The 24605-nt window shown below is 44.3% G+C and overlaps 2 protein-coding genes across 2 annotated transcripts; both read right to left on the bottom strand.

The window, feature by feature from the left end:
• Positions 1-8874: 8874 nt before the first annotated feature.
• On the bottom strand, positions 8875-15123 carry map2k2a (mitogen-activated protein kinase kinase 2a). The gene is made up of 11 exons (XM_068743064.1): positions 14959-15123; positions 14637-14847; positions 13664-13810; positions 13477-13554; positions 13221-13272; positions 12353-12477; positions 11557-11770; positions 11374-11435; positions 11210-11271; positions 10602-10647; positions 8875-10514 (listed from the first exon to the last, which is right to left on the bottom strand). The coding sequence occupies exons 1-11, from the start codon at positions 15045-15047 to the stop codon at positions 10404-10406; spliced, it is 1197 nt and encodes a 398-aa protein (XP_068599165.1). The 5' UTR covers positions 15048-15123; the 3' UTR covers positions 8875-10403.
• Positions 15124-19280: 4157 nt separating this feature from the next.
• pias4a (protein inhibitor of activated STAT, 4a) lies at positions 19281-24341 on the bottom strand. Its single transcript, XM_068743401.1, has 10 exons — positions 23960-24341; positions 23748-23832; positions 23616-23657; positions 23376-23466; positions 22275-22403; positions 21730-21835; positions 21291-21364; positions 20987-21147; positions 20339-20490; positions 19281-20255 (listed from the first exon to the last, which is right to left on the bottom strand). The coding sequence occupies exons 1-10, from the start codon at positions 24336-24338 to the stop codon at positions 19981-19983; spliced, it is 1494 nt and encodes a 497-aa protein (XP_068599502.1). The 5' UTR covers positions 24339-24341; the 3' UTR covers positions 19281-19980.
• Between the last annotated feature and the right edge of the window lie 264 nt (positions 24342-24605).

The raw sequence follows: 24605 nt of genomic DNA, 5'->3' as shown, positions 1-24605 counted from the left end.
GGGGGCGAGTCCAGGGGGTGGTTGGGAGGGTGCTCTCTCCAGTAGTGAGGCATTCAAATAGCATTCCTTCACATCAGCCCTCTTGGTATGTTGGTAAACGACGCTACACTATCAAACCTGCTCAGCCTGGCCGCCGCTCCTCTTTCTGGTCTCTGCTTACCGATTCTCTCAAGTGCCATAAGATGTGTTCTCCAGTACAAAACAAATACCCGTTTCTAGCTTGAGTTATGGCTACATGTGTGCCTAGTAGCTACAAACAGGTCAGTGCTAGTAAAAGCCTTTAAAAAGAGAGCAGACACTTATTTTAAAGTAATAATTGAACAACATCCACAAATATGTGTGCATTCAAATAGCATGCCATATTTTATATTGAGTATCAAGACTCTGTTTGATTGAATGGTCAAAGCACTGTTAAAGCAAACTGTAATACCTGGCATGAGCAAATTGTATTATTCAGTTCCTCGTGTGAATATGCTGAGCGAGGGCAGGCAGGCAAGTGCAAGGACAAAGATGTGGCACAGGAAGTAGGAAGGGAGGGAAGAAGAGGGCGGCGTGATATGGAAATGGGCAAAGGGCAATCACACGGCTACCGGCCATGTCCTCCACAGGTGGAAACAGATCCCTCTGAGCCCACCCAGACCCGAAACCAACCAGCTTCTCTCTAAGACAGCCGTGCACACACACAGACACACAGACACACACACCTGCACCAGACCTAGACTTGCTGCAAGCTTGCACTGTGCGTTATCCCCTGCACACACACCGTTGACCCCCAGGTCACGGCTTTGTAGGGTAAAGACGCTGAGCTGAGAAGAGATAAAACACACAAACGCAGACACGCACAATCTCACATGGAGGGGCTGCTCTGTACGCAGGAGCTATCAATACTGAATAAGGGGAATTACAGAAGAGGAAACAGAGCAACAAACCTGATCCGGACACCTCCTCATGGTTTGAAACATTCCTTATCACTAATTCATGCATGTGGGTGCCAAGGCCAGCAGCCCAGCACAAAGCAAGGCAGCAACTGTGCTGGTGTTCCACTTCCAGTGCAGGGCCTTCTCTCAATGCCCAGTTTGTGAACACACAAGCCTGCTTTGCAAGTCAAACAACCACTTTGACACAGGACCCACCCTCCTCATCTCCGCCCTCCTCACCTCCGTCTCATCCCAAACGTTGCATTACCCCTCCCATGCATTCACACACACACGGACAGATGTCAGAATTCTGCTCCAGGGATAAAACAGCCAACCACAGTCTCCTGCGAAGCAGTTTCTGTTTTCCAGTCACTTCAGTTGACTGTGCTTTGTGTGTGTTGTCCCTGCCAAGATAGTCACACCCAAATTACTTGTCATTCACTAACATCTCCGAGGCTATGATTGAAGTTGTGAAAGTGCCTTTATTAGCCCTAATATCATGCCCAGATTTCGTGCTCTCAAAGTATTCCTTTCTTTGGTTGACACATACCAATCGTTCCTAAATACAAAGGAAGAAGTAGTTAACCCTGTGCAACCTCAAATGTTTCTTAGATAGACAAGGAAATAAACAGCGAGCAGGAACACACAACATGCTCTTTTTCTTTTACAACAGAGCAATTTCGTCAGATTTCTCACCGCTGGCTTTGGGAGTTGACTTGCTATCGGAATAATTAATATATTTCAGCCACCATAGAATCTATAACTTTACTGGTGTGCTACAAACACACGCTAATGCAAAACCGAGAAGGAAAAAAAAGACCCTGAATAATCTGTATTTTAATCCAATGTCTAAGAATTCGTTTGCCCCTCATTTTCATAATCATTTCATTATCAAGTCTTCCTTCCAGTGTCCTTAATTCACAGACAACAGTATCTCAACGGGTCCGTGCGGTCACAACCCTGCCAAGTCTCTTTTGTTGCAGAGGAATCACTTCACCCAGGTCAAGAGGATCCAAGGTTGGGCAAAGATAATGAAAAAGGATCAGAACGAGGAGGGGGCTGCAGTTCCTTGGAAAAGTGGCCTCTGAACAAGTGTCAGCCAAATGACTCACTTTTGCCAGTAGTGGAAGGAAACCAGTCATATTGCGAGCAAAGCAGGAAGAGGGCAAGCAACTGATAAAACTCGAGTTGCGAGGGTTGTTTTAGGGTTGGGAGTTTGGACTAGAAACTAACCAGGAAATGCAGGCTCAAGGCCAGTGAGAAGGTAGTGGGTGAGGCGGGACTCGCAACGCCTGAGCATGCTGCTGTAATATAGGAATCCAGTTCAAATGTCAATGACAAACACCTTATCTGGTATAATCTAAGAGAGAAGGTAGCCATCCACAAACTAGATGAAGGGATTTTATGATATCAATAAAAGGTGTCTCTTTTCTATCCTATTTGCAGGGGCAAAGCACACAGCTAGCTGCTGCTCACTCCTTGTACGCGCTCTTGCGCAGTTGTAAATGTTGCTGTTTTCTGTTTTCTGGCTGTTTAGTCATATCTACTATGTGGCCAAATGAAATGTACGAACTGTTGTAACCAAGAAATGGAGGTGCGTACAACAACTTTTTCTAATGTATTTTTAGTGTTGTCACAATAGCAGAAAAATGGTGATTCAATTCAATGGTTAATTTTTGATTTTGTGCTTGAATTGATTTTATCTGTTCCACCACATATGAATAAGCAGAATATATACAGTATTAGAACCACTATAAATATGGTGAAGTTCAAGGCAGAAGTACAGCATCAAAACCAACAAATCAAATCTGATGTTTTAAATACAAAGTGTGTCCTGCACGGCTTTTGTTTTCATAAACACAGTCATTAAAAATTTAAATATTTCATCATGTTAGCTTGATTAAGTAAATATTGTTATATTATCATCCTTTACTTTTATGCTATTGGTTAAAATTAGATTTTGATTCCACGAGTCCCAACATGTCTTGTGACAGAAATGTTTTCAAACATTGCAACTGTAATAAAACAAAATCATTGTTGGAGTTCAATTTCAACTGCTCTGACTGCCATGCTGCCAACCAGGCAGTGCGTATACACAGTGTGTATTTTCAGCAGTACACCCCAACACAGTGTCATCCAGCGGCTTCAGCACTGGACCGGTCCTTCAGTCCGAAGGCTCGCTCGCTCTGGTTGCCGTACTTCGTGCATGCGCGGCCCGACAGGGACGGAGTTCTTGCGAGTCTGTGGCGAGTGTGTAACAGAACCCGCTCTGTTATCAGATGACCAGCTCGCTGCTTGCTCGCTCTTTCTGTCCCTACTGTTTGACTCTCTCTCTCTTCCCCTCATCATTGCTCCATCTCGGTCTCTGTACACAGTACCCACCACATCACCCGCTTCCCCTTTTCACTGCTGAGGAGGCAGAGCAGTGACCCACCCACCCTCCGGTATTTCCCCTGTCCTATAATGCAACGCACCCATCTTCTATCCCATTTCATCCCCAAACCAATTCACTAAATCAGCAGACAGATTGGTCCCATATCCCCTTTTTTGATCAGCTGGCCTTTCTGTTTGATTAAAAGGACATTCTGTTATGGCTGTACTGAAATATTTCTGTATCGCAGTATTCAATAGCAGAATTCGACTGACAATAAGAGTCTGCTGGCTTTACACGATCCAGAGTCAAAGTAAAAGAGAAAACAACCTCAAAGTCCAAAAGTGTGACAATTCAAGACGCCACTCTGAAAACATCCCAGCCTCTTCCTCGCTCAGTCTAATTTGATCAGGTTGAGTCGGCCTCTCCGTAACAAATGTCCCACAACAGAACAGAAGTAGCCCATTTACTCCCCCCTAGACGTCAGCACAACAACAGGAGAAACAACAGAGAGGGGTCTGTCTGTCTGTCTGTCTGTCTGCCTAGCCAGGATGGGCGCTGCGTTATACAGCGTAGCGGACCAGGAGAGCCTAACATTACGGAGGCGTGAAGCCGTATTCACCAAGGAAGCGTTAAACGATTTTAAACGGTGTTTAAACCGAAGCAAACAAACATATTGATAAAAAAAAAAAGTAGAATAAACACAATTATCTGGATTCCACCGTATCAACATGGTCCGAACACAAAAACAAAACTCGGCTATTACAAGTGTATTACACTCCCTACAGTCAACACTGCCTCAAAATGCAACAGCATTATCACGCAAACCGTCTTCTCAGTCTCTCACAACCTGCTAGTTTCAGACCAAAGTGGTGCAGGCACAAACATACAGGAATATCAACTGTATTCAGCCTCACCGCCAAATTGATGGGTGGTGTCTTGGCCCTGCCCACAGCCACTGAAGTCCCCTGCAATTCGCCTGGAGTCTATTGTTGGTAACACAGACGCACACAAGCACACATTTGGTGTCCTAGTTTAACCTCCAAACGGAATTTACTTCATCTAACTATACCTTTCTTGTGTAGTACTCCCTAGGAAGTGACCCAGAGCGAAACATGCAACTAATTATTTTCTGTGGCATTTAACTGAAAAAGAAAAACGCCATCGAACTCGTTTGCCGTCGTCTTCACAGAAGCATTCCAAGCCCTTTCCCAGCATTTGGGCGTCTTCATTTGCTTTTGCCTCCTCAACCCTCTCAATGCCCGCATGTTTAAAAAACGGGTTCGACAAGTACGCGAAGCCAAAGAAATATAGATCTGGTTATCGGGCGAAGTAGTCAGGGTTTCTGTTTAATCTTCAAACCATGCGCCACGAGTCAGAGGACATGACAGAGGATCTGTTTTTTGTGTGTCTCTTATTTATTTTCTCACAAGATACTGGTGAGGAAGGGGGGGGGGGGGTGTAATGGGAGAAAAAAAAACTGTCATGAGATTGACCATGGTGAGTATCTGAAAAATCTCAAATCATTGAGATAGTACACAAGCTCTCACCAGAGCACGAGTTACCACAGCTTCAGTTTTTAATCATTTAGACGGCTTGTTTCACGAGTGAAATCGAGTTTTCAACGTTTCTCAACCAAACTATTACTAGACACTCCACCGGCGCTCTCGCCGCCATCAACATGGCCATTCTGCCAACGTCAGAACTGCCAGCACTAAGGGGTGTGCGTCATTCTTCATCTTTTCACCATCCTACTAATAGCATAAGGGCAAAGAAAAACCATGAAGAAAGCATTAAGAGCATGACTGCTGCGGGTGAGAACTTTATGACAGAAACTATTTCTCCGGCCAACATTCTGTGCAGCACCTTACAATCACCACTGACCCATTTGCTATTCTCTCTCTTATCTGCAAGTGGGTCAAGAACTCTAAACTTCATCAAACCCCATTCCTCCTCTAACAGCATGCTTTGGTATTTATTTCTTCTTCTTCTTCTTCTCTGTGTATGTGAATGTCTTTGCAGTGCTTACCGAATAGGCAGACAATGTTTCTATCTGCCCCCCCCCCCTGCCTGTCGGTCAGCTCTGCTGCCTCCGTCCCTGGGCAGGGCTAGAGCTTTACCAGACAGGAAACTTGCGAGTGGCCCTAGTCATACAAGCAAGCCCTCGCCTGATCCCACACAAACAGACACCTACCCCCCCCCCCCCCCCCTCTGTTTTCAGCCCACGGCTGGGCTCTGCATCGCCTGCTCTCATTGGTTTGACAGCTGCTCACTCTCCACACCTCCTCGTCAGGATAGGCTGGTGGCTGTTCCCGTTCCTGGATGGCCAAGGGCAAGGCACTCTGGGATAAAGAGTTCCAAATCCCCATTCAACCTGCTTCGCCGCAGACTGCCGAGGACTACGAGTCCCATCTCCCTCTGCCCTCACCGCCCCCTCTATCTCCAAGCCTGCTCTAACGTAAGCAGTCGGGGCTGAATTATACACTACAGTGTGTTGCTAGTGGGCTGCCAGGTATTAGAGCGCAGACCAGAGCCGTGTCAGAGCAGTGACAAAACATCAATGGTGGGTTCTTTCATCAGCTCTCTTTCTAGTGACATTTCCAACACACCTGAAAGTCCTTACCTAAATTACGACTTATTCATATTCCAGTTTATTGCCACCACTGCGTGCTCTACGCAACGCAGCGTAGGACTTGCTCCGTACCGTTCACGCCAACCGCCGCTGTCCCCAAAAGTTGTCGTCATCGCTTACACCTGGTCTACTAAAATTATTTTTGGTTCCTTCTTCCATTTGCTCAGTATCTCCCACCCTCTCCCGAGATTCCCCATCCCCTTCCTCCCCTTCCTCCACCTCCTCCTCCTCCTTCTCTAAGTGCTTCCACCTGCCCCAGAAAAGTTAATGGCTTGAACACATCCTATAAACTTTATCTCAAGACTCCCAGGGGTAAACAGCAAAACAGAGGAAGTACTTAAAGAGGATTTAAAAAACAGGAACCTTGATTAGGGACTACTCTCTGCGACCCACCTCCTTATTCTCCGGCCGACCCCCCCCCCTCCCTCATTCCTCCCTCTCTCCTCTCCTCTCCTCTCCTCTCCTCCTCTGCCCTGCTCCCCTCTGGTCGACAGGCCCGGGGCAACCAGCGGGGGGGCTGCAGGGTGTCTTTAGCTCACCTGCGATGGCCGTGGTGAAGCTTGTGGTGGGTTAGCTCAGCCCCGGCCTCTCCTCCTCTCCCTCTCACTGTTGTGCAGCTTAAAGCCCCGTATGCGCTAACCAAGCAGCAGCAGATCAACTCAATTCCCTTCCTGGTTTCTGGAGGGCAAAGAGGTCCCTCCCTTTCTCTCTCTCTCTCTCTCTCTCTCTCCCTCTCTCTCTCTCACCAACACTGTCTCTCCCTCTCTCTTAAAGAAACAGCATGCCCCCCCTCAGCCATCTCTCCCGCCTCCTCCTGTGAAGCAAAAGTAAAGAGGACATCGATTTGCACCTAAAGGTGTAGAGCTGTTGTCAAAGTCATACAACCGGAGATGACACGAATCATTAACCCTTGCCTGCCCACTCTGGGGTTTCACACTGAATTGCCAGCTGTCATTTCGAGCACTGGGCATTTAAATTAGTTGCAAATCCCATTAATGTTCACCTACCTGATCTTTCAGTGCTACTTTCCTTTTCAATGTGAGCTGAGTCACACCCTATTGCCTGAGGTCATGGTGTCCCACCCCAAAAGCAAGCCTTGGCACATTCCAGCACACACAGTAGGGGCTGCCAGCAACCCCCTTGATACAATTTCCGTCTGCGCCAGGTTTCTCTACACAATACCTGCCAATCTCCAACAGGTGAGGCATCAGAAAAATAGATTACTGAGTGAAAAAAAAGGTATCCCTTCCAGTGTGGAAAATGTTCCCATGCATAAACACACAGATATTACACTTGACATTGGGCCGATCCACCCACCTGTACACCCCCTCACCGAGTAGAGAACAGCTATTTTGCTACAGAACGAAATGGAGCACAAAATGTGTTAAAGTATTTTTTTTTTGGTCCATAAAGTCATACTTCTGAAAAAACTTTTGTTTTTCTAGCATAATCGCTTGTGTATAATTTTCAGTGACATGTGAAGGAGATGCAGGTGTTTTGAAGCCTGGTATTAAAAATCAGTACATTATATTTACATACGTTGTTTCCCCCATTCCGGTTTTGTCCCAATCATCCAAAGTCAAAGTTAAGGCTTATTGATACTCCATATACAATTGTCTATTCCAACTCCAGACCCCAATGATAAAAGCTGTAGTAAATAATTACTATCAGAATAATGATGTGATTAAATTGAACAATAAAGGCAGTTGAAAATGCTCGGAAAGCGACCGATCCTCCATCTTCTTGGTGTTCTGACAGCAACTCTGCTGTCCCATAAAGTTCCTTATTTGGATTTGACCACGTTTTATTCTGGTTACACCAGAGAAGACGTCCAACAGGCATTTCTGTCCTTGTCCCGCATTCAGTAGAGACAATTATATGTTTTAGTCCTGTCCCCATTAGCCCTACATTCTCCATCCTCTTCATGTCCAGTAAGTACCAGTGTGAGCTCTATTGTTTCTGAAACGCACCTGCTGACCAATCTAACAATTATCAGCTGCAAACAATGAGGAAGGCGGCTGCAGGCCCGAACTCAACTCGAGCCATGGTGTCAGGAAGAAAAGGCCTGGCCAGATCACCTCCTATCTCGGTTATGACTTTAAGCCTCTGACACATTAATTAATTGACACGGTGCAATTTCTCCTCCTCTTCTGTTTGTAATGCTCCACAGTTTTTACCGTTTCATTCATTATTAGCAAACCAGTAAGACGTTATCTTAAGATAAGTTGCCTAACCATTATAGCTGAATAATAGCACTCATTTAAAACACTTTTTTTAAATGAAATTAATTCAAAAATAAATATTTTAAGGAGCACTCACCATTGACATGAGAAAACATTCGCATGCAAGTCCTCATTCATATTTAAAAAATATGTGTCGTCATCTTAATGTAAATTAGAAATCTTAATCGATTTAGCGCACAGCTGCGTGCACTCAGAGGCCAGCAACTGCGCGAGCCAATCAGAAAGGAGTACCTGCGTGTTTGCTCAACATTACGATGCTGTCTTTGCTGGGTTGGAAATCCTCATTGAGAAAAGTTTATATAAATATACAAAAAGGCCCATTAATACATAATCCGTCCTGGAGTAAGTGTGGAAATGCTAGTAATAAATCCAAGTCCCAGCTGGAGCACCCACCAATAAAATACCCCGTTAGACCATTCATTTTATTTTGCTCAACAATTGTAAAATGTTTAAGCCAGTTAAATGCCCTTAACATACTATTAAGGTTTGCTTTTTATTTATAATGTATCGCACTTTCACAAAAATAATCTATTATCTTAAGCATTGAGGTACAAGAAGTGGACTTAACGCGCCATCTCTCAATCTATTGCTATTAATTAATAGAGTAATACATTTTCAATTGTTGACCAACACATTCTTTTTAAACTTAGACATGAATAACTAATACTAGTGTATCAATGCCTGCCAGAAACACGTACTCAACACTGGCCGTACATTCACAAATAATTTTTATTTCAGTCTTTTTATACATTATAACCATATCCAACACATTTTTATATTATAATAAAATGACTCTTCTCCCTTGTCATTCACATAAATCAAAACTGATATATTAAGACTGCAAAATAGTATTCCGGTATTCATTTTGCTCTGAACGGACACACATTTTGGGGAATAATAAACTTCAGCCATAAGCAGAGAAGATACGAGTGATCCAGCAAGACGGCAGGCGAGCGAGTAACACCACCACCATGTGACCAACACAGACCTGGGTTAAATGTTCAGTCAACTGGGCAAACCAAAGAGCAAACATTTTAACTACATTTCAATGCAAGTGTTTCCCAAAAGCACAACTCCAGGATGGTTTGTGTCCCAAGAAGAAGCTTGGAGCGCCACATGTAGCAGTACAGTGAAAATATAACCAAATACATTTCAAAAGGGAAAGAACAGACCAACTACAAGGAGAAACAAAAATCTAATTAGTCGGCATGAAATTCCATGAGCATTGTAGAGACTCAAGCTTTTGTTAAAAATGCCAGCTAAATCATCCCCACCATGATCTTGGGAAACGAAACACACGCAGCATTAGAAAGACAATAAACCATGCGATATCCCATGAATACATTATGCCCATTATTTTCTCGATGCCATTCTGACGCATTAGGCCTCCACCGCACATGCCTCCCCCAATGTGAGAGGGACAGAGTGGGATGTTGTGATGGATGTCGAGGGTACGTCAACATGACGAAGTGTAAATCACTGAATAAAAGAGAACACATTCAGAGTAAATTGATATACCGTTGCATGTATTTGCATACAAAAAAAAAAACATTTTTTTTTGTATGCAAATACATGCAAAAAACATTTTTTTTGATAAATCATTGAGAAACTTTAAGTAGTCATGAGTACCCTCTTTGGTTTGTGACACTGTTCACAAACCAAGTTTATTCACTAACTCTGAGATATTTGATGAATTTATTGGAGGAAGGTCACGGTCTCCCCTACTGATAACTTATTTTGGATAAGTATAACAAGGCGATATTAAATCAACCTGCTTTCGCTCCGAGCAAAAGGAATTTAGATTTTTGCAACTGGATCATATGATTGGATTTCTCTGTTTGGAATTCTTTACAGTAGGTGGTTTATTAAAATACAGTTCCATATGTTGCCACAATAAAGATACAGTATACAAAAGGAGGTTGTTAACTGATGCCAATTCATCTGACACACTGCAGCCCTTCAGTGCTTTACATCTTCTGTAGTATTGTGGAAAAGTGATCCGCGTCTCCTTTTGACACTTCTATGGTGAAACTTGTGGTTTTACAGTATAACGACTCAAAGGGCACTGCTGCTGGTAAGAAAAAAAAAATGAGGGGGAAGCCAAACATATTTTTACCCAAGAGCAAGATGAAAAAAGTGCCAATGTGTGATGATGTGTGTGTGTGTGTGTATGTTTAAGTGCTGTCTATTTATGTGTATGCAAGCAAGACCCAAAGGAATGCCAGGGCAGTAAGGGGCTTTCACTCAGCGCCACGCGTGGGAGTGCTGGGCTGGTTGAGGTTCATGGTTTTGCACAACCAGCCAGCAAAATCCACTTCCTCCACTTCCGAACGTTTGATGAATGTATGACTCTAGAAGAAAAAGAAAAAAACCACAATCATCTGTAATTATTGAAACATTATTGATAAATAAATTAAAAAAAACTCTTAAGTACCCACCATCAGCTTTTTCAGATCTGCTCTCTCAGCTGGGTTTTTGATCAAACTGCAGACACAAACGGTCACAGACGAGATGACTTTAATAACTGCTGTCGATCAAGGTTTAAGTTACCGGCAACAATCTCAGATCTCACTTTGTAGCCACCTAGCCCGAAAACCAGATGAAGCCACAAGTTCATCATTCGTTTGCTACGGGAAGGTGATGCACTCGGCACTGTTACGTTTGAGCAGATTTCCATTCGTCCTGTTATGTGTCGGAATAATTACAACACTTGGACTAATACAGGACAGATTTGTTCAACAAAAGTAAAGATAGCGATGAGGGAAGGTTTTACATCAGGGCAGGATGCATTCTCATCGCGCTTGATGAATTACTGGTCTACTTCCGGTTGGTTGTTGGTCCATACAGTTATTTCTTTCTAGAGGTAATTTGGGCTGCACCCATTGATGACTTCCCTTCAGGCCACTACCTTTCAATAAATAAATTCATGACACATGATATGCAATACAAGAGGAGGAAAGATCTCAATGCTCCACGTTACCCGTGTATCATTTTCTTTTTTTTTTGCTTTAAACCATATGAAATCTCATTAGGTTTTGATTCTCACCATTTTGTCACAAAATCCTGGAAGTCATTGGTAAAGACCCCGAGTGGCAGCTTAGGAGGCGGCTGAGGACGAAGGAAGCACAAAAGGTTAAGAAGGGAATTAGTTTTGTATGCGTTTGCGTGTGGTGTTTATTAAGACATGTACAAATCGCCACTTTCTCTGACCTCATTCACAATGTAGTCCAAAAGTTCAAAGATAGCCATGGCAGGTCTACTGTCTACATGTCCTGCAGGGAAGTATATAAGAGGACAGTTTGAAGTCTGTCCATCTCAGAAAAAAACTGAACGTGTCCCACGCTGGGGGGACGCAGCGCTGTCTACATTTATCAGTGTTTTAGTATTGCCTACCACTGATGGGCCTGCCTGGTGGTCTGGGCCTCTGCAAGTTAATATGAGGCTCTCCCTCGGCTCCGTCCAAAACAGCCCGTCCGAAGATACCTTCCAATTCTTTGGGGTCTGGTGGGGGGATGGGGTAGCGGCCAATCGCCAGCTCCACCAGAGACAGGCCCATACTCCATACGTCAGACTGAACAGAGTAGTGAGTGCCCTGCAGTCTCTCCGGCTGTTGAGGAACACATAATTTACGTCAGAGGGAGCAGGAGGGACAAAGATGCCAAGCAGGAGAGAGCGGTGGGCAGAGGGATGGGTGGGGAATATATGGGAAATGGAGGAGAGGATAATCGCAGTGAAAGAAGAGGAGGGGGCTTCATGGCAAGGAGGAAGCAAGGACAGGATGGGACGGTTTGGCAGGAGGTGAGGATTAGCTTCCGAGTGCTGCACGGCGAGCAAGCACAGGAGCGTCTTGAGACTTAAGGTAAGGTAAGTATCTCTGTTGCAGCGGTGCCCTGTTAGGAAGTGACGGAAAAAGGATGGGAGAGGCAAGCAGCTTAAACACTAAACCCACCAGGTGTCTTAAAGCGAAGGGAAAGAAGGACGAGGACGAGGGAACACAGCAGCCCTGCTTGTTTGCCAAAGAGCCCTTTCCTGAGCACAGCTCTCGGTTCTTGGCAGGGAAGTGAAGGATGGCCAGAGGAAGGGAAGGTAGGGCCAGTTAACAAGAGCAATGTGAGAAAAGAGGGGAGGGAAAGTGGGGACGGGGCCAGAGGAAAAGGGGTGAGGGCGCGAGCAGAGAGCGCTGACTCACCGACATGTAGGAGCGTGTTCCAACGAAGGAGTTGGCCATGGAATCGATGAGCTGGCCGCTCACACCGAAGTCACACAGCTTGATCTCCCCACGAGAGTTCACCAGGATGTTGGAGGGCTTGACGTCTATGTGGCAGAGGAGACATGGACAGAAGTGCGTTATGTTTAACGTGAGACTCCTCATACTCGACAGCTCACCACCGATAATTAGGTACAGCTCGCCGTCATCACAAATAAAACTGAAATAAGACCACGGCTGCTGTGGCTATCAACATTTGAAAACAAATTCCTGTCCCGAGAGAGAAAACCATTCGTCTTCCTAACCACACTGACTTTCTGAGTCAGTATCTTGAGTCTCCCGATTTAAGAGACGAAATGTCTCGACCAGGATTAGTCGGGCCCGAGAATCACAGAGGTACGGATAGCGCCACCCTCAGCTTTGTCTGCGGCGCTGCGTCCAACACAAAAGGAAGAACCTGCTCCTCCACATTTCCTGATCATTAATGCAAAAATAAATCAGGCAAAACGGAGCCCTGCAATTTATCTATCCATGCCAGCCTGTGAGGAGTGAGAAAAAGGTAAGAGTGGGAGCTAGACTGAGGGAGTGGTCGCTGCATAATGACAATACGAGGCTGCGATTACTGCCTGAGCTCACACAACAGTCCCGTGCTGTACTGCCCGACCGCTGCCTTCACCAGTATGTTTCCTAACACGCACATGGTTCCTCTTGGCATGCTACGGAAAACTTCTGTCTTGGGATTAGCTACTTATGATACTCCAAAAATAATACCTTGAGGTAAATCACGTGCAAGATATTATGCAGGGCATATGGAGAAAAATTGAGAAGAATTTAAAGCAACATTCCTTACCTCTGTGCATGATCTGGTGTTTCTCCCGCAGGTAGGCTAATCCTCTCAATACCTGTAAACCAGAAGGGGGGGGGGGGGGGGGGGTCATTTAAGAAAAGATAAAGTAACAAACATTTAAATTTCAGACTCGAGTCTCTATAGATGCATAAGAACTAGATTATTTATGTCAAGTCATGTGGAAAAACATATTTGTGTACCAAAGTACATCAACCATCCCAGCAGTAAAGATTGTAAAGAGAACTTAAGCGCTACTTACCGCTATGCTAACTTTGCCCAGGATTTCTTCTGGGATTTTTCGAGCTTCTTTCAGAACTTGGTCCAAAGATCCTCCATCCTATAGACAGACACAAACTGCAACGTTAAAATCCAACGCTCCATTTCCCGGCTAACAAAACAAACACATTAACTGGATAGAAGCACAACAAATGATCGTTGTCTCTCACCATGTGTTCCATACAGATGCTGATCTCCCCATCGCTATAAAAGGCCCCATAGAAGCCCACAATGTAGGGGGAGTTGCATTCGTGCAGCACCTGCAGCTCTCGGATAATCTGGTTTCTGATTGCAGGCTTGATTTCAAGGTGAATCAACTGAGGGATGAAAAAACAAGACCATAAATGGCTGCGCTGAAAATCAGACGTACTTCAGATCTCAACATGACATAAACACAATATTTTTCCATTTGATTGACAATCTATAGACACTTTACAGATTCAACATTTAAAAGCATTTGTGGTTATTTGAGATGACCTGTGGTTCATCCTGATTGGCCTGTGTTGTGACATTTCCTACCAGGGTTCATCACCATGGTGACGTATGCCACAAGCTGCATACCTAACCTGATTCAGGGCTGGTCCAGTCATCAATCACTCCTCTGTAAAGTGACATAGAAATCGTCTGCAAGTCTGCACACGTCTTGAGTTGGTGCAGCCGTCTGTATAACTTTAAAGGTAAATAAGTGTAACCTGATTGCAAAACACAACATCTGAGATGAGCGCGAAGATCCCAACCAATATATTAAGATACACAGATTATACGTTATTGATGTACAATAGAAAATCTACATAGTTTGGTTCTAGGTAAATCCATAAAATAGGAGGGAATTTGTTAAGGCTTTAGTTCCGTTTAGCAAGGCCCCCAGTCTAAGGTAAACGTTGACTCAGTATCAAAATCATTTTAATTTACAAAATGATCCTCGATTAAGCAGTTTATTTTGTTTGCTTTAGGCGTATACAATTTGGGAAATCATCCAGGATGTTTCTCTCCACAGAAGCAAGCCGGCGTGGTTCTGTGCAGAGGTAGTTTTAGTAAACAAAAACAAACACCAGACCCACTGGACATTACTCAATCTTAAATGACAACATATTCATCTAGAAGCCAGACTTCACCACAAACATCTCAAATAATCATCTTCACCTTGCGAGCCATGACCAAACTCGATGGCTTGTGGCGGACCTTGTTGACCACTCCTCCATTCCCGGCACCCAACTCGCATATAGGCTCAAAATCTTCATCCTTCAGCTCCCCAACCTGAGCTTTCTGGGTAAGAAAGGCTTCCAGTCGTTTCCTCTGTTGTTCATCCAGGTCCAGCTCACCCAGCTTCTTTTGCAAGGCCTCGAGGTTGGCTCTGTGGTTAATAGACATTTAGCTTAGCACAGAGAGGGGGGCTACAGGAACATGCAGCAACTAGATTTAAATGGGGGTTCTACGTAGAGTCATTTATAGTTTGGCTACTCACTCAGTTGCAGAATCAATGATGTTGCAGGTGGGCTGTCCTTCCCCAATGGGCTTTATGTTCAGGGGAACGGGTTTCTTTTTGGCAGGCATTTCGATCACTACCCCAAAACGAGTTTCTCGAATGATGCACTAACCTGCAGTGAGCTACGAGGCTCCTAAAGCAACGGCAGAGTCCAACCTGCACGAAACTCAGCCAGAAAAGCAACACAACCAGCTCTAGGTCGGTGACAACTTGGCTAGCAAACGTTAGCAAAGTTAGAACACTTTCGATGACATGTCAACAAGAATTTTTTGTCAACACTGTCATCCCTTAGTTTTTTTTAAATATATGTGAATCCCCTCGTTTACCGGTACATCTAAAGTAAACACATTTCTCGTTTTCTGCTTCCTCCACGTTATCTATCTGCTGCTGCTAGCCTCTAGCCGCCTAGCTTCGCTAGCTAGCATCAGCCACTGTAAGAAATCGTGTCTCAGTCAAAACGCGAGGCTCCCTGCTTCTCAGTTTTTTTCCCCAAGACAACGGGCCGTCACGGTCCTCTCGGTAGCTATACAGGGAAACCGACTCGCCTGGCTTCCCCTCCGAACAACGATTCCTCCGCGTCTCAGTTCGGGGTTTAAGGCTCTGAAGCAAAATGAGCTTTGACTATGGCTGTCGGGTTGTTCAATACAGGAAGCAGCAGCTGCAGCATCAGACCCGTGTGTGACGCCCACAAGGAGAGCTCCCCAAAATAACGCGAGAGTACGACAGTCCGCCGTGTAAGTGGATAAGTAATGTGAAGAAACCAAAATAACGCGAGAGTACGACAGCTCCCCAACTATCGCGAGAGTAGGACAGTCAGCCGTACAAGTCGAAACGTGATGTGAAGAAATGCCTGGCATGAACCAGGAAGGGTGTGTGAGTGGCGGGACATTTGAATGATCATATCGGCTGTATTATCGACAGAGCTGGAACAGTGGAGTCCTGTGCATATTAGAAAGACAAACAGAGAGAGAGACTGTAATATATATATATATATATATATGGATTTAATTGTATTGTTGTAGCTTAACCTGGCACGGTTTGCATTCCTAAGAACAGGGCTCTAAAATGTGGCAAACATTTGCAACTGCACAACCTCCAGAATGTTACATTTATGGAGAAAAGAATTCCCTGGAACCATTCAGAAATAATAGAAATAAAGTATATATCTTCCTCTCTTGAAGTCACTTTACGGCACTTCAAAGCATTAAACACACTTTCCTGTCAAAAACTAACGCCCTCCTAGAAAATCATTGAAATGTACTTGTTTGAACTTTTCGCCATTTATGTGCATCGACTTCTGTCATCTCAGGACTCCTCGACTCTCGGGCGCCATCCCAAATGAATTGAATCTATAATTTCGGTACATTAGAGGTGTGTAGTTGGGTTATGATAACGCCTCCGGTAATGTCGACTTTAATTTTGGAACACATCTGGCTTCAACATATTTTCATCCAACCATGCTACTTTTTTATTTGGATGAATGTAAGGTGTAAAGCACATTACGCCACCCAGTGGTGAGAAGAGGGACAGATTGTTTACAACAGGTATCCTTAAATTACCGGTACATAAAAGAAAGGTGGCATATCCTTGAAAAGGACATTTTTCACCACGTGACTATCGTTTACACATTATATATTAGCTTAGTTCTACCATAAGTTTCCATATTTTACAACAAATAAGTATAGCCTCGGCCTTTCTTGTATGTCACTCATCTGTCTCGCCCTCGGTTTCCTGTAAACATTCCATAAGCCCTTCTACACGGTAATTAAGGGTTGGAGGCCATAATGTCTCCAGAACTACCGAAATATAGGCGACCCCATGAAGAGTCCACAGGAACTATTTTGCAGACTGAATTTCCACCCTGATGTGGAATAGCTGCAGGCATCAGCGTTGTCAATGTGACTTTTTAAAAAAGACATTTAAATTCTGAATTGGATGAGAGGTGAAACATCTTCAACCAAACGTGAATAAGTTCAGTCGATGCTTCGTCTTTTTTGCTCTTTGCGATTTACCTCAACCTGGACTAGAACCTACACAGACACCATGTGTAGAAACTTTACACATATTTGGTAATTTTCCAAAATAAAACCATGGCAGCCATGTTTTTTAAGAACTGATTTTAATTAATTCCACACGTCAATAACAGCTGTTAGATTGGGAGTATTCAAATTTTACAGTTTTATCCTCAACAGGCAACAAACGTGTCCCCCGGATCTGCAATTTTGTTAGAGGACATGATCTCCACCTGAGCCAGTCCTCCTAGAAAGCTGTAGCATCCGCTTCAGCTCCCGCTGCCCTCAACTGTCTTCTATTTGCCTACAGGAACAACTGGAGGCCATTCACGGCTTAATAAAATATTATTTTAATTTTATTAACTTTTAATATGAACATATAAAAAAACAACACAAAAAGAAACCCAAAAACATTTACATTATGGATTGTAAGCCTCTGCCCATGCTACCTTATGCATTATGAGAAGAAAGCCAATGCAACTACAGAAAGACCAGACCCTTCACTCGCCCCTGTTGCTAAACAACCACATCTGGCTCAGTCCCACAGAAGCAACCGGTCCCACTGCTCATCTTCCACCAGAAGGCCAAGAAACACTTGGATCTGTTTAAATAATGACATTCTATACCCTACATCTATCAACAAATGAAGTCACTTTTATATGTATAGTCGTTACTTACAGACTGCCAAGTTCCAGACGGGTATTAGAGTACTCTTTACATCATTTTGCTATATAATTAAAACAAAAAAATAAAAAAAAATCCGAAAAGATCTGTTTCAGGGACAGACAGATGTTTTACAGGCAAAGTGCAATCAAGGAGATTGTGTGGATTATCAAAATGTTGTTCTCAGTGTGAAAACGAGGAGAGAAATGGAAGACCAGATCCGACTCAACCCCATCAGGGTGCATTTTACAACAGCGAGGCCCCCAGAATGTGAATTTCATTTCTCTGCATCTGAGGGAGGGAAAAGAAAATGGAATTCTGTTGCGATTGAAAAGTCACAAAGGGACGATGAGATATTCTTCTCCAAACACATCACAGCGGGGACGACGACCCTGATTTGTTATTTGAACATCAGAGTCTCACACTTTTGGATAGTTGAGTATAACAATCACAATATTCAGGGGTATGTTTTCGTAATATTTATAAATATTGGCTTTAATATATAAACTTAACCCGTCATGAAATGGAAGTGGTAACGGCTCCACCATCAAAGCAACAACCTTCTCTCATCGTGGAGCGAATGCGGATCACGTTCCTGTAGCCCAAGGATTCTCATCTGAAGAGCAGCAATCACGAAACTTACGATACTCGTGCAGATGCAGCACAATGCGAGTTGCAAGCCCACAGCATGTAGCAATTAAAGTCTAATCCTATTCCAGACGTGACTTTATACTACAAAGGAAGCCGAGAGGAATTGTTGGTCGGAGCAGCTCCGCTCGTTTCAGACAGGACCCATTTGTAACCCAATCGATGGCTTTGAGCTTGGTGGGGCTGCACTTATCGACACTTCGTCACGTTTCGCTGTGTCAGACACGTTGAACCCGCTGCAGCAAAAGTGCTCCGAATGGTGCTTTGACCCAGAATTCATTCAGACGAAAAGAAAACGCATAGAATCATCCCAACACTCGAACCACAGCAGAGCTTTCAAACGTTCTGCAACTGAAAGCTCCAATTCGTACAGAACTACAGCCAAATATCAACAAGCAGCCTTCATAAAAACAACCGAAGAGATTGTGAAATAATTAAATACGATACTTCCAACAAAACGAGAGAGGGGGGGGGGGGGGGGGTGACAGCATTAGAATTCAATAACTGTGCTTGATCACACTTTTGTCTGCTTCTGTGCCCATTGCTACTACTGAAAATAACAAACAAGAAAGACTCAAACAGACTGGGGGGGGGGGGGGGGGGGCTTCCTCTGCTGGCCAGCACAGCTAGCCATAAACACAATGGGCTCCCTTCAACACAACGAAGGAAAGGCACCCAACTCTCATCCTGCCAGTGCACTCGTGAAATACATCTGCCATTCAGTGATTCTGAAGTGTTGCTTCCACGTGCGACGCTGATATCATGAAACGGCGAGATCACCATAGTAACGCCCCAGAGAGTGGCGACGCTCCGGACTGGTTTTCCACAAACTAATTCGCCGTCAAAGACCCGGATGCTGCAGAGGGAACAGAGCTGCATGGAACAAACAAACACAATCTCCAGTGTAAAATTGGCTTCAGCAAGAATCTAATTCATCTGTCCTTTGCTTATTTCCTCAAACTCGTCTCTGGTCAGTCTGCTAAGTTTTTATGACTGAGGTAGGTTCTCCTTATCTAAAGGACAAAATAAGAATGGAAAGCATCACACAGAGGCCAGTGTTGTGTTCTGCCCTTTCATAATTAAGAGGGTAAATTCCTGAAAATAACGTTTCAAGCATTTAATTAATTCTCCCAACAAAAAAAACAACACAACGAAAGATCTTGCATCACAATCCAGATATTTCTGTCTCGTCTGACAAAGGATTCATGTTCTTTTCCCCAATAGCTGTTCTCGACCTTCTACCACAAACTACCGAGGAGCGTCCATTTGTAAAATCGCCGTTAACATCACAAGGAAAAAAAAAAAAACCTTTGCTGCTCAACGTGGCTAAAACAAGCCTGCAGGTCAGAGTCAAATACAAGCAGATGCATTTCTAGACAGGGAATGGTCTGGAGAAAGAGGAAGGGCGGCGTCGAGATAGTCGATCCATTCATTCTCTTCAGTATAGGCAGGATGGTACAGATGTTCAGAACAAAGAGGTCTCCTCCTCGCTCCCCATCGCAGATTCACACAGTATCCGTTTACGCGTGTCGTTTTGTCTGGATATAAACCAGAGCTGCAGAAAGGCTCTGATGTTTGGGCGTAATGGAGGCTCGTCTACCGATTACTGTGATCCTGTCCTCAACGCTCGAACCCGCTGCCTGTCCGTGTCGGTCCTTGAGGGGACAGAGCCGTGTCGTCAGTAGGCAGTGACCAGGTCTTTATCGTAGTTGTATCGACCCCTCTTCGGGGCAGAACTTTCGTCGCTGTCATCGGTGTCCTCGCTGTCTCCTCTTGCCCCGCCTTCTTCCTCCTCAGAGGAGGAGTCAAGAGTCAGATCTACCACCGCGCCTCCTCCTGGGGCCACAGCAGTCCCTCCCGTGACTCCTGCCATCCCCGCGGAATTGCTGCCAGACTTAGCCGTCAGGCTAGTGCTGCTGTGGGCCGGCGAATGTCCGTTTACTTCTGGAATGCCTGCGGGTGTTAAAAACCGATTAAAAAAAAAAAAAAAAAAAAAAAATGCGACATTGACATAAAGATGTTAACCGGACACTTACATATATCAACAACAGGATACTCGGGCGTGCTGCTGCGCTCCCTTTCCCTGTCCCTCTCCTTCTCATCTCGGATGGGTTGCCAGGAGCCGTCAGTTAAATACTCAATCTCCTCAATGTCCTCACTCGTTTCTTTCAAAATCTCCGATAGCAGTCTGAAAAGCAAAAAGCTGGTTAGAGTCGCCACACAATAAAGGAACAGAATACGGAATCTGATCTGAACTGAATTCAGTTCAACTCTGTTTTTAAGTTGTTTTGAGTCATTTTTCTTTCTTATTTATTTAATTATGAGGTTAAGTGCTCTCTCTAAAGATGCTGGTAGAGAGTTTTGGTCCTGCACTTCGTTCGGGCTCGGAACACCAACACCCTTTATGAGAAAGGCCAGAGCCGCCGCCATTTCCTGGGGAGGCTCAGGTCTTTCAACATCAGCCGGACGATGCCGAGGATGTTCTATGAGTCTGTGGTTTCTAGTGGGGGGGTGGGGGGGTGAAGCTGGACTCCTTAGAGACAGTGATGGAGAGGAGGATGCTTCAGAAACCGAGAAGCATCCTGGAAAAACGCGTAAAATTCCACCAAGCGTTAACATTGCTGGATTCTTTTCAAAAAGGAACATTCTGCAGAAGTAACTAAGCCACGATTCAGAGTATTTACCCATCGATGGTGAGCAGCTCAAAGGGAGCAGGCTTGTCACAAACAGGACAAGTCCACGTGGGCTTCTTCTCATTCATCTGCAGGAAGAAGACGGCGTCGAAACACTGAAGGTGGGCACAGGTTAAAACTCGACAGGGCACACCGATGCGCATCTTCACCAGCTGGGAAACGGGAGAAGAAAGAAAGATGATAAAAGGAAGCATGCGCTACAGTTGAACACATTTTTGTAGAGATGTAGAAAAACAAACAGACAAGTGGTTTCGCTGCAAGAACGGAGCCGTCGTCATTGTGAAAATGTACTCACTGGACAGATGAGAGAAACCCGAAGGCCTGTGGTTGCAATTTCACTCTCTGGGTCAAATCGTAGTTTGTCTTGGACTAGGAGGGGTGGGGGGGGGAGAAAAGAGAAAATAAAACACAATTCAGTCCTATTAAAATATAATTAAAAAAAAAAGAATGACGTCAATGAAATATTGGACTTTAATGTCACGTTTATATTCAACGAACATCACCCCTCAGATTCTAAAGTTACTAATCAGAAATGTAACCTAAAGTTAGGGCAACGAATCGCAGCAGGGCAGTGGACACACTTTAATAAACTAAACTAACCGTCTTGCAATGTGGCAGCAAGTTTGATCTCCGGAGGAGAACTGTCCAGAGTTGATATTCTTCTATACCAACTTTTCATGAATCCACCTCTGTGACAATTTAACCCATTCAGCTCCACGGATGGAGAGACTTACTGCGTTCACGAGAGCGTTCTGCACTCTCGACCGAGCAGAGCTTGAGCTGGCTGAAGAGGTCTGCTGCAGTGAACACCCTCACTAGGTAGACCGCCACAGAGTAGCGCTGAAAACACAAACAGTACGCACGTAAAATGAACCTCATAGTTACTTAGAAATAACTTTAACAAGCTTTATCAAGGGCCAATAAAAAGTACGCGTGAAGATTCATTGAAGTCTATCATTTGGGTTTTGAATAAGGCTTTTTTTAGTTATAGAAATTTAAATGCAGGTTTACAGTTGGCAATTGTGCCAACACCAATTTAAGAGCATAAGGAAACGTAACAATTGTGTTGACTTTAAGCTTTCATAATGCTCGTCTAACTGGTTCGCAGCTCAAAATGAGTGTTTCAACAAGACTGGCAGCATTTTCAGCATCTCTCCAATTGTTCATCTGGGTCAGAGCAACAAACCGATGACTCGTGGCTCAGCTCTTTACCCCGAGGAACTTCCTTTTTGTAGTCGAGTGCACTAAAAATGATGAGTTTCAACACGGGACCCCTAACCTTGCCAAAGTTCCCCCAGGTGACGGTGATTCTGTTGGTGGCATTCGAGAGATGCAACCAGGGCGTGATGTTGACGGGACGACAAGGACGACGGGGTTCAACACCAGGCTTATTTGAGGGGTAATAGCCCTGTAGGAACACAGAAAGGTTAAATTATTCCGTAACGTACGCAACATGTCAATATTACAGCCTTCACTAGCATGCATTTGATTATATTAGACATCCCAATGAAGAATCTGAAAACTGAAAACAAATTATATCTAGCTATAAAAGGAATTGCAGATATCTTCAACGTCGACTGACTAACTAGCCAAAAGGCATTGTTGATATGAATGACATTACGGCTACTGATTAAATGTTAGGGCTACTAGCCGTAAGCCATCATTCCCTCAAATCCCAACATGTGTGCTGCAGCAATCGGGCATCAGCCAATATTAACTCTCTTATTAACTAATGAACAAACATCAACAAACACAAGCAGAACAATAAAAGGTTCACAAATGGGGAACACGATAACAGGTAATTGGAACATTTATTTAAGCCTAAAAAAATAAGCCAGTGTGTGAATTCTGCCTTGTGGGCCTGACAGAGCTATTCTGTGTGCCACACAATGCGCAGGACTGATCCAGTGTTTCAGGCTTTGTAAAGAATGTCTCTCCCTTTTCACAGTAAGCAGGGATACCTTTGTCTAATAGAATACCTTCCAGCCAACGAGGACTCTCCTCTTAAATTTAGCCAACGGCTTTAATTCAATGTTATTAAACGTCCACATGGACTAACAGCCCTCAACTCACGTTTTCTCAGTTTGTAATTTTGGCCGATCCTGCCCACGGTACAGTTACACAATACAATATAAAATATATTCCCACCACCTAGCTGCCCTCCACCAGATATGCTCCTTTCTATATCGTCCCTCACACCCTCAGCTGAGTGAGAGTGCCAAGAATATGTTTGCAAAGAAGGCCTAGTTTTATGCCGGTTCAGGATACTAGCTGCGCATACATGCATATAATCACAAAGAAAATTATAATCTATATTGCAAACACTTTTGACAACAGTCCAGCTTCAGTCCTTTTTGTATTCTGAAGTGAAGCAACTCACCGGCACATGACAGTAGGACTGGTTGACTTTCACAGCAATATTGGGAGGATACTGGTCCTCCTGAATACCAATGGAGTCCGTGTAACAGATTCTACAAGAGTGTTGTACATAAGATGGAAAGGTAAGTATCATGCTTGAGAATACTACATATAAATGAATGAGATACTATACACACTGTTAAAAGGACAAGATAAATAAAATATATATGCCAAGTCCCAATTAGAACGAGTCGGTACATACCTAAGAACCACCTGGATTGACCTCATTCCTGGACGAATTTCGCTAAAAAGGTCACAAACGCTCGTTAGTTACAGCGTTTGAATGTTAATCTAATGTTGAAGAAGACGTGGAAGGAGCTTTCAGTTTTCTCACCTTGCGTTTCTGATCTGGTCCGCTTGGTCTGGGGTTAACTCAAATATGCATTGACTGTCCTGCAGTTTCTCACTCGTGTGGGCGACTGCAAGTACGCGGGAAAAGCCGTGATAAAAACAGCCCAATCCGTGCTTGAATAATTTAAATGCATCACATTTCTATGCGGCAATTGTTGCAAATACATGGACACAAACATCAAACTGCACACTCACTTAGCTCGGTTGGTGGCAACAATGTTTCCAAAGTCTGGTAGAAGGGAAGCGGCACCAATTTAACATCTGGAGCAGGGGTGGAAATCTGTTTGGAAATGCCATTGAGGTAGTCTGCGCCCTGAGAGGTGGCAGTTGGAGAGGAGCTGAGGGACGAGTAAGCAACCGAGATGCCCTCTGGGCGCCGTGCTGCGAGCCAGCCAGAGGTTTTGGGGAAACGCGACTCGTAGAGCTGCCGAACATTCTTCAGAAGCTCCGGGCTGTATTCGGTCTGCACGAGCCTCAGCGCACGCCCCACCAGGTCCTGTTTCAGCCCACTCTTGCTGCGACCCATTGAGGCCAGCAACGTTTGCAGGTCTGAGACCCGGAAACTTTTGACCATGTTCTAAAAAGGAAGAAGAAACAAAAATATGGAAATAAAGCAATCCAAACAACAAACAAACATCAGAATAGGGATTATTTTTTTCATAAACAGAAAAAGTCTTGAGCTTTGGTTTTCCTCTACTTTAGAGTGTTTTTTTAATCCATTCACACCTTGATTGATTTCAGGCGCTTCATCGTATGTGTGTTGGGGGGGGGGGGTCACTGTCTACCTGAGATCCAAATTGGAAAATATATGCCAGCACACAATGGTCTTCAATTTATATGA

Source organism: Brachionichthys hirsutus, chromosome 9, assembly GCF_040956055.1.
Source record: "Brachionichthys hirsutus isolate HB-005 chromosome 9, CSIRO-AGI_Bhir_v1, whole genome shotgun sequence".
NCBI classification, from domain to species: domain Eukaryota; kingdom Metazoa; phylum Chordata; class Actinopteri; order Lophiiformes; family Brachionichthyidae; genus Brachionichthys; species Brachionichthys hirsutus.
Note: the sequence above shows the minus strand (reverse complement) of the source record. Positions and strands in the feature narration are given on the sequence as shown.

Excerpts from the sequence above, each read along its gene's own strand:
- map2k2a (XM_068743064.1), bottom strand. The coding sequence starts at position 15,047 with ATGCCTGCCAAAAAGAAACCCGTTCCCCTGAACATAAAGCCCATTGGG. Across the intron at positions 13,273-13,476 it reads TGGGCAAAGTTAGCATAGCG|GTATTGAGAGGATTAGCCTA; the intron begins GTAAGTAGCGCT and ends TCTGGTTTACAG. Across the intron at positions 11,771-12,352 it reads GAACACGCTCCTACATGTCG|CCGGAGAGACTGCAGGGCAC; the intron begins GTGAGTCAGCGC and ends GTTCCTCAACAG.
- pias4a (XM_068743401.1), bottom strand. The coding sequence starts at position 24,338 with ATGGTCAAAAGTTTCCGGGTCTCAGACCTGCAAACGTTGCTGGCCTCA. Across the intron at positions 21,148-21,290 it reads GGGTTTCTCTCATCTGTCCA|CTGGTGAAGATGCGCATCGG; the intron begins GTGAGTACATTT and ends CCCGTTTCCCAG. Across the intron at positions 20,256-20,338 it reads GTATCCTGTTGTTGATATAT|GCATTCCAGAAGTAAACGGA; the intron begins GTAAGTGTCCGG and ends TAACACCCGCAG.